The sequence below is a fragment of the Hippocampus zosterae genome, chromosome 3 (assembly GCF_025434085.1).
Source record: "Hippocampus zosterae strain Florida chromosome 3, ASM2543408v3, whole genome shotgun sequence".
In the NCBI taxonomy this organism is placed as follows: domain Eukaryota; kingdom Metazoa; phylum Chordata; class Actinopteri; order Syngnathiformes; family Syngnathidae; genus Hippocampus; species Hippocampus zosterae.
Genome location: NC_067453.1, coordinates 15,776,458 through 15,789,785, shown reverse-complemented (window position 1 = coordinate 15,789,785; position 13,328 = coordinate 15,776,458). Strand labels below are relative to the sequence as shown.

Here is a 13,328-nt window from a genome sequence, read left to right as displayed (position 1 = left end):
CTGTCGAACCCGCATCCAGCTCATGCAAGCACAGGTTCAGTGTCTGTGAGGCAGACATGTTAATCACTTGGCTCGCCGTGCTGAACTATATTAATCGCCGGTGACCAAATTTAAGAGGATTTTTGTACTGAAAGTGGCATTGTCTGTGTTTTTGTAAGCTTTTTTTTATTGGATTTACTTTTGTTTCATGTTTTGTAATGTACTATATACAGTATATATGTATAAAATATCCATTCATTTTCCGATCCGCATTACTCACAAGGGTGGCTGGACCCAGCTGTCTCCGGGCAGTAGGCAACGGACCTAACCTAACCTAAACCGGTTGCCAGCCAAACGCAGGGCACACTCACACTCACACCTTGGGACAATTTAGAGTTGTCAATCAGCCTGCCATGCATGTTTTTGGAATGTGGGATGAAATCGGAGTACCCGGATTAAACCTACACAGACACGGGGAGAACATGCATACTCCACACAGGAAACCCAGAGCCGGAATCGAACACTGCACCTGCGCATCTTAGCTGACGCGCTAACCAGTCAACACCCGGGCCGCCAGACAAGGTTTGGGATAATTTACAAAATCCACGGTTCAGTTCGCATCTCGATTTTGTGGTGGCAATTTTTTTTTATTTGTACACTGTGACTCTTCAAGAAATCAATCATGTCTTGTGTCGTGAGGTTAATAGTGAAATAATGAACACCTGACGTATTTACACAGAAGTATTATTAATTATTATTATAATTATTGTATTACTATTATCATTGAAACATTTTTTTAATCTCATATCAAATATCTCTGCCTATCATTGCCAGCGGCGTACAGTGAAAGAAAAATTAAGTGCTCTTCCTTCAGAAGGTACACGCTGTAGTGTTGCGTTGGAGTGCAAGTCACGAATCTCAAATTGTTGCCTTCATGTTTCAATCAATTACTGCAAAAAAATAAAATAAAATCTCGAAAAATATATTCCGACTTTTGTGTTTCCTGTTAAATTCTCAGTCGAATTGCATCATATTATGCTCACTTTTGAATTAAACGAACATCAGCATTTTGATTGGGGGAAATTGAACATGTGCGTGAGTGTGTGCGTGCGTGTGTGTAATGCAGCCCTGGAGGTGGGGAGTTGTGGCAGCACAGGCAGGATGCTCAGGGACTTGGTTATCAATCGTTGCCTGGCAACCACACACCATCTCTCGTGTCCTCTCACCCTCCTCCTCGTCCTCCTCTTCATCCCGTCCCCCCCTTCCCCCTTCTTTCCGCTTTGCCTCTCCCCTCTGAACAAACACTGTTGCATTCATCTAAGCATCTCATCCGCTCTCCAAATTCTTCCGAGACACCTTTGAGGCACTATTGTTTTGCTCCCAGGGTGCACCGGGACAAGGCTAGCGAAGATGAGAATGGTCGCTTCTGGAGAGGAGTTAGCGAGTGCAGGGATACAATAGGGAGGAAAAACTGAAGACAGGCTCCCTCGGCAGATATTCATTACTTCTTTTTTCTCATTAACAAGGAAACATGTCGCTACATCCTGCATAATAGGTGTCAGACTCATCCGAGCAACACCTTTCATTTCCATTACGAGGCTTTGACAATGAAGCTTCTAAAATCTGGAAGAACTGAAAAATGTGATCCTGATTGTCACTTTACACCTCGACATGTGATTGTTGCATTTATAGAAGACAGATTCTGCATTTTTTTCCACTGAATTTAAAACAGGTGCAATGTTTTTTTAAAATAATTCTTTTGTCAAAATACACCCAAGACAAAAGATATTGACTTGATTTAAGGGGCCAATGCCGAGGAAGGCTTTTGTTAACCAGGCGGTACTCTGGGCTTTCAATCAGGCACTTGGGTACAATTATCCAAAAGTGAGAAGAAGTGTTCCATCATAATGAAAGTGGATTGTATTTTCATTTATGGAGGCTGTACTTCATCACCAAGTATTAAAATCTAGGTAGTGTGGGAGATCTGTGAATGTGGCACCCAACACCAGTACCGCCTGATGACTACGTACGTAGACAAATTAGCTCAGGCTAATCTGTGCTAACACCGCAGCTTAACGGCTTATTTAGTTAATGATATAAAGTACCCACGTCTATTTGGGGTTAGGCATCTATTTGAGTGGAGCACGTCATCAGAGGAAATAAATGCATTGCACACATTAAGTTCAAATCTACCAGATGATGAGATTGTCTGACGTGTCTGACTTTAAACTTGACAACACACTTTTTCAAACCTCACCGAAATTATTTAGTATGATTACAGGCGGCGCAGCACTCCTTTCTCATGCAAATCAAACACTGCTCCCCCCCATGTGAGGCCATTGCGGAGGAGAGCTTTTACCATGAAGAATTGTGAAGCGAAGAAGGAAATTCTGAAATACATGAGCTCCCAGAAAAGACAGAGAAACTACTTTCACTCGTGGAGACAGCACTTCACTGCCAAGCTTCAGAATAACACTGGTCACTTTTCAAAGTATTTAAAATAAGTAATTCATCAAAATATACTTGGCTCTCCAAGTAAAACTATTCGGAAAAAAAATCAAATCCAGTTGCATAGTACATGTATGTGTTCTTGAAAAGTTCTATTTCTTCTTCTGAAAAACAAAGAAACATGTAATATTATTCCAAGCCTTGTCCTCCCTTGATCTTCTTCGGTGGTGTTTATTGACGGTTGTCAAACTGCCTTAATAGTACATTAGAGGCGTCAACTGTTATGATCCTTCCACTACAAGGAAACTCAAGTGAATTGATGGAGATGTTGAATGAAGTATGATGACTCCATCTAGTGGTGACTATCTGAAACGCACTTGTATCTCAGATCTTAGCTTGTAACTCGGCACAAAACAATAAGGGCAGTATAATGAGAGAAGCACATACAATGAGTGATCTGGCCGCACAGCAACCTTTAATAAAGAATTTCATTTCTTGATGGCTTCTTCGGGAAGACTTTAAAAGTGAGACAGGATATAAAAATCAACACAACTCAATGGAAGACCACGCAGCCTCGGTTGATGCGGTACTGTCTTATTAAGTACTGTACATGTAATACCGCATCCTAAAGGCCATACATTGGCATCACAAGACGAGCTGTTGAAGCTAGTGAGAGGAAAGGGTTTTGTTTCTGCTTTTTGTAATTTATTGTAACTTATAACTGTACAGAAGACCGGAGAATTTAATCCAAATCATCATGCATACAAACTCCTGTGAGTCAAAAAACATTTTTTTGAATTATGTAATTCTTATCAAAGTGTCGAACACTTCTGAGTATATGCAGCATTCCCTGGGAGTGGGAAGTCCCACCAGGACAAGCATTGGGAAGCCACTCAACTGGGAGGTCCAAACCACAAAGTCGGAAGGAAAGTAAAAAGTTCTCCAACTTCATCAGGGTGTTTCAATCAGATGTTATGATCTGTTGTTGTTTTGTCTTGATAAAATTTATTTTTGAATGATTTCCTTTTGCCCCTTTTTTTCCATGTCATGTCTCCTTGTTCAATTTCCACGTACCTAATCAGGCCTGTTCCTTGTGTCGACCAATCGGCTCCCTCCAGTCATGCGTGTCTTGACCAGATGTGCCTTGTTGTCTCCTCAGTTTTCTTGCATTTAGTTATCTGGTTTCTTTTAGTCTTTCTCGGTTTATTGTTGTTTTTGTGTGTGGAAGTTGTTAGTCACGTTGATGTATTCATGTTATGTTCTCTTTTGTGGTTAATCCAAATTTCTTTGTAGCGTATGTTTTGGGACTTTTTTTGATGGCGTATTTGAAGTCGTCCACGTAGTCCGTTTGCTTTTCTCCCATCTTGCCTCCATGCACTTGGGCCCACCTTTTGCCTTGACATCAAATTGTGACAGGAGTGACAATAACCCGATTAAAACTATTAAGATTAAATCAAAATGCTATTTTGTTTTTATGATTGGCATGACGGTGTGCCCACTGCAGCTTTATTATACCTTGTAGCATAATTGAAACTAAATGCATGACTCATGAAATGAAAGACCAAACTCCACTCTGCATTTGTAATATAGTCTCTTTTTAATATTTATTCTTTTTGACTTGTGGAGGGGTAGCAGGGATGTCTTTTATTTCTTTACAGCACAATTTGCATAATGTCTAAACACATCCTGTGTACAACCACAAAACCATTACATTATTGTTATTTTTTGGGGGGTGGAAAAACAAGACCATTTTACAAGCATATTTCTTTACAGTCAGCATAACTATACATAATGTGTTGGACGAAACATGCAACATCCACAACATGAAGACATTTTTCTCTCACGTTTGTGTTTGTCTACAACTATAGACACGCATTAACTGTACATTTATATCTCTTTCTACTCCCCTCCCTCGCATGCTCATATTTGGACAAAATAAACATTCACTCTGTAGAAAATAAACACTTTATGTACACTGCCAAAGTCACATTCACGCACGCGGATGATTGCACAATCAACAGCCAACGGGACGAACGGTGACGAAGAGTCGAACAGGGAAACAGTCATTAGGTGAGAATTTTGCATGGAAACAAAGCTTTCACTCGCTGTACATAAGACTGCTGTTCGTGTTTGTGTGGTCAGATTTGTGCATTGCCATTTTGTAGAGCTCCCTCGCGTTTATGTATACTTATTTTTTTCTTTTCTTTAAAATTTGCTACAGAGACAAATGAATGCACATCACGTTAAATGTCCGACGTTTTCAATTCATTCCACTGCAGAAACATGAAAACACACAAATAAGGGAAACGATAAAGTGCACAAGCTTCCACGCCCACAAATAGATTCAAATCCATTACAAAATAAAATACTTTTCTCCCCCTTCTTTTTTGTTTTTGTTTTGTTTTAGACCTTATGTTTCAACAGACAGACATATAATTACTGGGGGAAAAAAGTTGCATAGAAGTACCTCAAAAGAAGCGGTAAATGGCACAATTAAAAAAAAATCTCCATATTCTCTTTCTAATTGTCATTTTTTTAGGATGATTATTCTCTTTTTTTTTGCTGTTAAAGTGACATCATGTTCTTAGCCTCTTCATATTTAGTGATATGCTTCAATGTGTTTTTTGTAATATATTATATTGTTTCTGTATGTGGTTACGACTGTATACAGGGTTAACCTGCACTCTAATTAAGTGCCCAGAGTGTGTGTGTTTTTTTTTTGGTCACAGGCAGAGAAGTAGGCTGGTTCACCATGTTGCACCGGGGTTCTCACACATGCACACTCACACACACACACACGCACGCACGCACGCACACACACACACACACACACACACACACACACACACACACACACACACACACACACACACACACACACACACACACACATATTTTCGATCCATTTACTTTCTAAGTAAAACCAGGAGGGAGCTGTTGATGGGCGAAAATAAACACTAGCCATTCTTCAGTGTTGGAAAATTCCCCGCGGCAATGCTTCTCTCGGTGCCCTGCAGTGTATGGGTGAACAATCAAGGGTGTACCTCACCTCTCAAACAAAATTGTGGGACTGGCACCAGCTCATCCGAATACCCTTTTGAGGACAAGTCCAATAATAATGTTTGTCTGTAGGTGCCCTGTGATTCACTACCGACCAATCAAAGGTGCCCTCTACTCACTTCAAGTCAGCTAGGATCGCCTCCAGCTCACACAAACGTCAACTAGGGACACAAGCTTTTGACAATGGACGTGCGTTTGCCTATTTGTGCCGAGTGATTGACTGGCGACCAATCCAGGGTGTTTTGTCTAGTCGGGTAGGTAGCCTCCGGCTCTTCCAGGACCCTCGTGTATGCAAACGCTATAGAAAATGAATGTATGCATGTCTGTTTGTGCCCTGCATTTGGCTGGTGACGAGCTCAGGGTGGGCACTGCCTCTCGCCCAAAGTCAGATAAGAGAATGAATGAGGGCAAGCACTGTAGAAAATAGATGTACATTTCCGTGAGTTGATATGCTGCGTCAACATGCTGGTGAAAGCTACACTCAATATGTTTGAATAACACATGTGTATATGGCTTTGTAAACGTATGATGAAGTTTAAGTGCGATGGAAGTGCACTCCATTTTTAGCAAATTGTATTTTTCATTTTTTGGGCTATGAAGTGTGTATTCGGTAAATCAATGAAGACGTCATTCACTGCCCCTAATACAAATGCCAAATGGTGAATTTGAGTGTGAATCCGAGCTCTAATGATAAACATTTTAGTCATTCTTCCCCATCGCTGTCTCCTAACTGAAACTTTAATCTGTCCAAGATTGGCAAAACTTCATCCATTATTTAACGTCTGTATCTGTGTGTGTCATATATGAATATATTGATATTCTCTGGAACCTCTTCTGTTCACAACACATTCCAAAATCTCTGCTATAGATAAAAATAAGTCCAAGTCAAAAATGGCAGTTATTAGCACACCACACCTCCCGAATGTTCATGGATGTCAAGTTACCAGTTGTTATACCTTTCTTTTTTTCAATAATCATGATGATTATCTGCTCAGAGGTTGCTGGGTGCTGAGCTGACGAGCAGCTTGTGCCAGCTGACAACCCTCTTCCTCATGTCCACCTTGTCCAGCCAAATGTAGGCTTCACCGATGAGGGTCTTCTTCACAAACTTGCCCCCGTTGGATACAAGGAAAAGCTACAAGGAAGAGAACATGGAGATTTAACCTGGGCAGCACGATGCCCTAGTGGTTACCACATCTGCCTTGCAGTCATGACATCTGGGTTTAGATATCAATCTATTTGCATGCTCTTCCCATGTTTACATGAGTTGTCTTCCTTCCACATTCTAAAAAGTGTGCTTCTTCGGTTGCTTGAACACGATAAACTGGAGTGTCAATGCCTGTTTATCACCCTGTCCTGGGTGTATCGCATTTATTCTTTTTTTCCCCCCAAAACCAAGAAGGACAAGCGCGATAATAAATGAAATAAAAATAAAATAAATAAATGGATTTAAATTAAACACAACAGGTTCCTGCGTGTGATCCGACAATAATGCTTATTTGGTGAAGCAGCATGTGGCTCATCAGATAAGATTATTTTGTCATGCTCATAGGGAATGTGAGCAATTGTACTGATCATGAAATGGCTCAGTACTTGCGTGTTTGTCAGAAAATCTTGTTTTCTGCATTCCTTTCTCTGCTCTGTACAATCTCTCCACTTTCATTCCATAAAAAAAAACTGTCCATTGTACAGTGTATTGTATTATTGTATTATGATTTGTTTTTTGTTTTGCTTTTTGTTTTTTTGAGGGTGTACCTGTATGGAGTGTCCTGTGGGATTGAGGGGGAAACGGAAGGTCTCATTGAAGGAAGGCTCACGGTCGTGACGGCAAACCTTAGTTTTCTTCTTGATGATCCTCTTCTGAGTGGCCACGTTGACCACGTACAGCTTCACGTACAGGTCTGATGGCACACGACAGGCAAAGTAGACAAGAATGTCCTTTCAGACTGCGGTTAAAATAAAATGTTGATATTGTTCATGGGTGGCCCGGTAGTCCAGTGGTTAGCACGTCGGCTTCACAGTGCAGAGGTACCGGGTTCGATTCCAGCTCCGGCCTCCCTGTGTGGAGTTTGCATGTTCTCCTCGGGCCTGCGTGGGTTTTCTCCGGGTGCTCCGGTTTCCTCCCACATTCCAAAAATATGCATTGCAGGCTGATTGAACACTCTAAATTGTCCCTAGGTGTGAGTGTGAGCGTGGTTGGTTGTTCGTCTATGTTTGCCCTGCGATTGGCTGGCAACCGATTCAGGGTGTCCACCGCCTACTGCCCAGAGACGGCTGGGATGGGCTCCAGCACTCCCCGCGACCCTAGTGGGGATCAAGCGGTACGGAAGATGAATGAATGAATGAATATACAGGTATATTGCTCAATATTTTCAAAATACCAGTACAACTTCCCAGGAAAATTGACTGAGAACTTTCCAGAAACTTACCCACTCCTTCGAAAACCAATTTAAAGGGGAAGCATTTTTTTTTCATTTCATTAATTAGTCCCCCAACCCCACTAGTCTAAACCTGGTACAGTATTCTGATTGATATTCCGTTTGTGGAATATGAATTTGAAAAAGGTTTCATCCATCTCAGGGGAGGCCATTTTGCCTATTTCCATTTACACGGTGGCAGTTGCCCCCACCTGGCAGGTGGTCTGGACTTTTAAACTTGTAGGTGATGTTTCTGCACTGCAGAATTTCCAGGACCAACTGGTCGCCGTCCGTCTTCACCTCTTTCTTCAGAGCCACTTTGATCTCGCCCATCACTTGTGTCTTCTCGCCTACAACAAAAGTCCGCGGTCACGTGCATAGTCCAATGAGTTATGTGTTCGTCTTTCAATTGATTCAGCAGCATATGCGCTCAATGAGGCAGGCGCATCCCATATCCGATTCATATTTACATACAATAGAGGCCCAAGTCGGATTCGAAAAAAAAGGAGTGAATGTTCAGAGTGAATGAAAAAAGAATTATGTACATGTCGCTTATGGCCCATTCTTAGTTGAAAAGAAAAAGACGGTTGTTGCCTCCCTTTAGCTGCAGTGAATGGCCAGCAGGTGGTGACACACTGCAAAAACGAAAGTCTTACTTCACAGCCCAAAACACTTTTTTTTTGCTACATGATTTAAATTTAACTATAATAAAGTACAATATAAACATAATGAAAAATGATAAAAGAGAATGGAAAGAAAATAACTGTTTTTATAATGTGTAACTAAGCCGAATCACACCAACCCAATTGTAATACATGTCTGGGTTGTATGTCATTGAGGAGCGTGGCCTAGAGATTCGCGTCAGGAGCTACTGTGAGGCAGTTAGTTCAGTATTTGCGTCTGCTTCATGCTCCTTGAGAGTGCTTTTATTTTCTATTTGTGTTTATCACTGGTTACAAGTTTAGCTTAGGAATTTCATTATTATATATGAGTCACTTGTACTTGTACAAAGAACACAAGTTTGAAGACATTTACATGCTTTGGACTGAGTACAAAATCGGTGAATAGGTGAGTTTTTTGGGATCGAATGTGCGAAGTGGCAAATTCATGCATATTCTGCATCCATTGTGCTCTATGGTTCTCGAGGTAAAAGATGACAGCCACTTACCTTCATTCTCAGGAGTTCCCATGTGGTTTTTATCCGTTCCGTTTGGAATAGTCGTACTACTGCGACAAACAGGACAAACAATGTTAGCATGAGGCACTGTCATGCACAATGGACTGAAAAAAGGATCCTCTCACATGTGCGGGATTTGAAATATGGCACTGTCCACTCCAGTTCCTCCACCTTCACCTCCATCTAGACCACCCCCGTAGGCGTCGCCCACGAGACTGGGGGCAGACAGCACCACCGGCCCTGAGACGTCGCCCAGCCGGTGGCCTGGTCCTGTCACACGTGGATGGATGGATGGATGGATGGATGGATGGATGGATAGATAGATAGATAGATAGATAGATAGATAGATAGATAGATAGATAGATAGATAGATAGATAGATAGATAGATAGATAGATAGATAGATAGATAGATAGATAGATAGATAGATAGATAGATAGATAGATAGATAGATAGATAGATAGATAGATAGATAGATAGATAGATAGATATAAATCAGGACAGGTGTGCTGGATAATTTGCATTTACAGATATAACAAAGTCTTTCAATTAATCAATTAATATTGAATAAACTCTAAAAATGATATTTCTGCTATGATCAAAACATTAACAGTGTCAATTCTATTATGAATATTCTTTTGATTTCCCCCACAGGATATTATCGCTATTTTATCAAATTTTATTTTTTATTTCAAGAAAAGATGTTTTTGTTTGTTTGTTTATAGAAAATCTAAACACTTCGAGTTAGATAATTTTTCATCTGACATGGAATTATTATATTGCTTCAATTATTAGTACAACTACTACTACTACAATAACACCTCGACGAATATTCGAAGCAGTAATACGGCTACAGTACTTAATATAACTTGTAGTTGTACTTCTAGAAGTTTTTTTTATATGAAACACATTTTTTATATCATATTATTTCCTTTTTATTTCCTTAAACTGAAGTACTATAATACTATTTCTAACACTATATTAGAGTCACTATATTGTAATAATAATGTATATGTAATGTATAATAATAATAATTATTATTACACTGACAAACATACAAAAAATAACGTACTGTGTAGGGAATCCATACACTTTTTCAGATGAAGAAACAATTCTTACAATATTTCGATTTACCATGTCAGTTATTCACACACAAGATGTTTGTATTCAGTTTTAAAACATTTAAACAATTTTTAGGATTCACATATTGATTGTCATTCCTATATGTTGCTCACCTTCCCTTTTTCTGTCTTTGCTCTCATTGGTGGACGAGGCTGGCAATGACGCTGTTTGCTGCTTTGACCACCAATTGTTGAGGGCAGTGGGAATAAAGAGGGTGGGTGCTTGGGTGGAGGGGGGAGTGCAGGTAGGGTGGGGAGCCTGTGTGCCATACCCATGTGAGTGTGTGCGTGTGTGTGTCTGTGTGTGTGTGTGCGCATGTTGCCTCTTTGCTTGTGGTGCATTCACATGGTACACACATGCAAAGACACACAAAGTATGGCAGTACGAAAGCCAGGGGAGCTGCGGTAACATGCTTATATGTTTGAGAACACATTATCGACATGTATTGTTGATTTTGCGAACTTGAGAGAGAGCCATCCCCACATTGGTTTCAGGCTTTTAGAGAAACCATTTAATAGGGATTGGCTCATGCACATTAGTTATTATTAAGGGTTGGCATTTGATAACTTTTTTATTACTGTTTTATGACAAAAGTCAGAAACTTTGTTCTATTGAGATGTCTTAAATCCAAGCAAGAAAACAAGCAGATCATTTTTTTTTATTCATACTAATTTAATTTGAATCTGTATTACCGGCCCCATCTCTTTTGGATAATCTTTGGTGTACAGTGAACCCCCTCATATATTACAATTTAATTTAATTTAGCATACATGAAAATGTTTAATTGCGTACTGATGCCACAAGACAGCAGCAAAGCTCAAAGTCTATTGCCTACATAGACCGGTTCTGTGAAATACTTCCCATCTCACCGGAGAGCTGAAATTTATTTTCCTGTGAGCTTCCTGCTCCATTCACACTTGTAAAATAAATGGACAGAAAAACTTGAGTGCTTTTTTCGCCATAAAGATTTGTACATTTCTGGAAGTTTCTCTGTCCGTCGATTTTGAATGGTGCTGAAAGTTAATGGAAAATGTGCTGGCAAGATTGTGTGTCGCATGACACATGTCCATTCGATAAAGCTATTGCCTGACCAAATGATGCTAGCTTGAACATCATTGCTTGACACAATATGCCACCAGGTAGCGCCAAAGCATCATTTTTATTTGAGACATTATTTTTGTCCTGATCAAAAAAACACAAAACAAAACAGTGAATAGGCAAGCTTTTAAGTGAACAATGGTAGAACGTTTCCCCCCACCATCCATTAGAAAAAAAATAGCAACATTTGCAAATGCTTGACAGCAAAAATGGAAGGGTTCACTGTAGGTAAATTCAATAAGTGAATGTTAAGTTAGCGGTTTTAGTGTTAGCTACATGCACAAGTTGGGAGAAGAAATAAGGGGAGGAAGTGTGTCAAAGGAAGTGCATCAAGGGTAGGGAAGGGATTTACTTGGTTGCAGGCGGGACTGTTGCACGGCAGCCTCGGCAGCGGCGATGGCTATCCCGGCGTCCTCCAAGTGGGCCTGGGTAACGCTGCTCTTGCTTTGGCTCCGCGACGGCCCATGCGAACGGAGCTGGCCATCTGAAGAAGACTTAGAACTGCCCGGGCTGCTGAGGGACTTTTCCAAAGGCAACATCTGCAAATCTGTGGTGATGGCAGTGTGGATTTAATGTATTAGTAGGCTTTTTTGGTCATTGTTACCAAGCAGGAGCGACGCGGGAAAGCATCAGTAGGTGGGCATTTAGCATTTATTCTATCAAAACTTTCGACAGATAAACATGAATATGGGAGAACAGGCAGAATTGAATGATATTTCCCTGCCAGGCCTGGCTTCAGAGTTGTCATTCGCACAACGGTGGCACTTACAATCCATTTTTCATAATATGGACTCGTAATTCACATCTCTTGCACCGAAACATACAACAGATGATTTTTCACGACATACATATTGCCAGAAAATGCTCTTATCGTGTGTTTCATTCGCATCCTGACTACCATGGCAAACCCTGTTTTCTTTTCTCTTTTATCCAACAGGATTTCAGCCTTTCTGTGTTGCCGTGTCATTTTAATTTTTTTCCAGGGCCCTGCACACTTGGTTACCTTTTGTAAGCCAAGTGTTCTCCTTACCTTTAGAAGGATCAGGGAAGATTCCATGGCTTCTGCTCTTGATTACGGAGTTGATGGGTGAATCATAGTTCCCTTCTCCCTGCTCTGGTCCTTGTCCCATACCGTGCCCAGGCCCCATCCCGGACAATGATAGGTGGCCCTGGGCACTGTGGCCCTGTCCGGCTCCAGACCCAGGCGGCCCCTGAATCCCGTGGTGGGCTCTGCTGTGCTCAATACTCTCACTCTGCTCCTTGAGTGGCAACCAGCGAGGTGTGTTGTCTAGCTGGGTCGTGTTGGACAAGTCGATCAAGACCTGAAGTAAAAAACAAAACAGAATTAGCTTTGGGAAGAGTAACTGACTTTGAAGGAAGACAGATGCTATGACTCACTTCTCCCAGGAAGTCGTTGGATGAGGATCTGTCGTAATCCCACACTGTCACCTCGAGAGTCTTCTTCTTCAGCTAAATTGAAGAGGAGAGAGGCAAAACAATATACCACCTGAACATTCATTCACAAGTGTGAGGGGCTGTCAGGAACATCATTCAGAATTGCCAACAAAGTTGAAATGCTCTTATTCAGTCAGGTGGAATACTATCACACACATTAAATAAATCTTCTCACATATAAAACTGAAATAATTTCATACTTCCTCCTGAAATACAATCATAATATGCTAATATGTGTTAGCCTTGATTGCTCTGAGCCTCACTCTGCCCCGCTGTCATGTGGTATTCCACAGGGTTTAATTTTGGGGACCCTGATGTTTTCATTGTACTATCTGCCCCTGTACTCCATCTTAGGTGGCACGGTGGTTGAATGGTTATCTCGTCTGCTTCACAAGACAATCTAACTGTGCGCATGGGTGATGTTTTCTTTCTTTTGGTAATTTCCGATACTTTGCAGAGCTCGGATTGGGCAAAATTGAGCATTTGATCCATTGTGTGTCATTGTGGGGTGGATAGCATTAAAATCAGGGTCGTAGGAGCGGACACTGGGCTTGAGATTGCAAACACTGATAT

The 13,328-nt window shown here is 41.0% G+C and overlaps 1 protein-coding gene across 7 annotated transcripts in view; it reads right to left on the bottom strand.

Annotated features, from left to right (window-relative positions):
* Positions 1–4,001: 4,001 nt before the first annotated feature.
* Positions 4,002–13,328, bottom strand: part of pclob (piccolo presynaptic cytomatrix protein b) — a 62,709-nt gene continuing 53,382 nt past the window's right edge. For all 7 annotated transcript variants that reach the window (XM_052060190.1, XM_052060188.1, XM_052060189.1 and 4 more), the window contains 8 exons: positions 12,699–12,770; positions 12,331–12,622; positions 11,653–11,847; positions 9,207–9,351; positions 9,073–9,131; positions 8,117–8,254; positions 7,243–7,388; positions 4,002–6,622 (listed from right to left, as the gene is read on the bottom strand). In XM_052060190.1, coding sequence (XP_051916150.1) covers positions 6,479–6,622; positions 7,243–7,388; positions 8,117–8,254; positions 9,073–9,131; positions 9,207–9,351; positions 11,653–11,847; positions 12,331–12,622; positions 12,699–12,770 — 1,191 coding nt within the window. In that variant the 3' untranslated portion in view covers positions 4,002–6,478. The remainder of the gene's footprint in view (positions 6,623–7,242; positions 7,389–8,116; positions 8,255–9,072; positions 9,132–9,206; positions 9,352–11,652; positions 11,848–12,330; positions 12,623–12,698; positions 12,771–13,328) is intronic.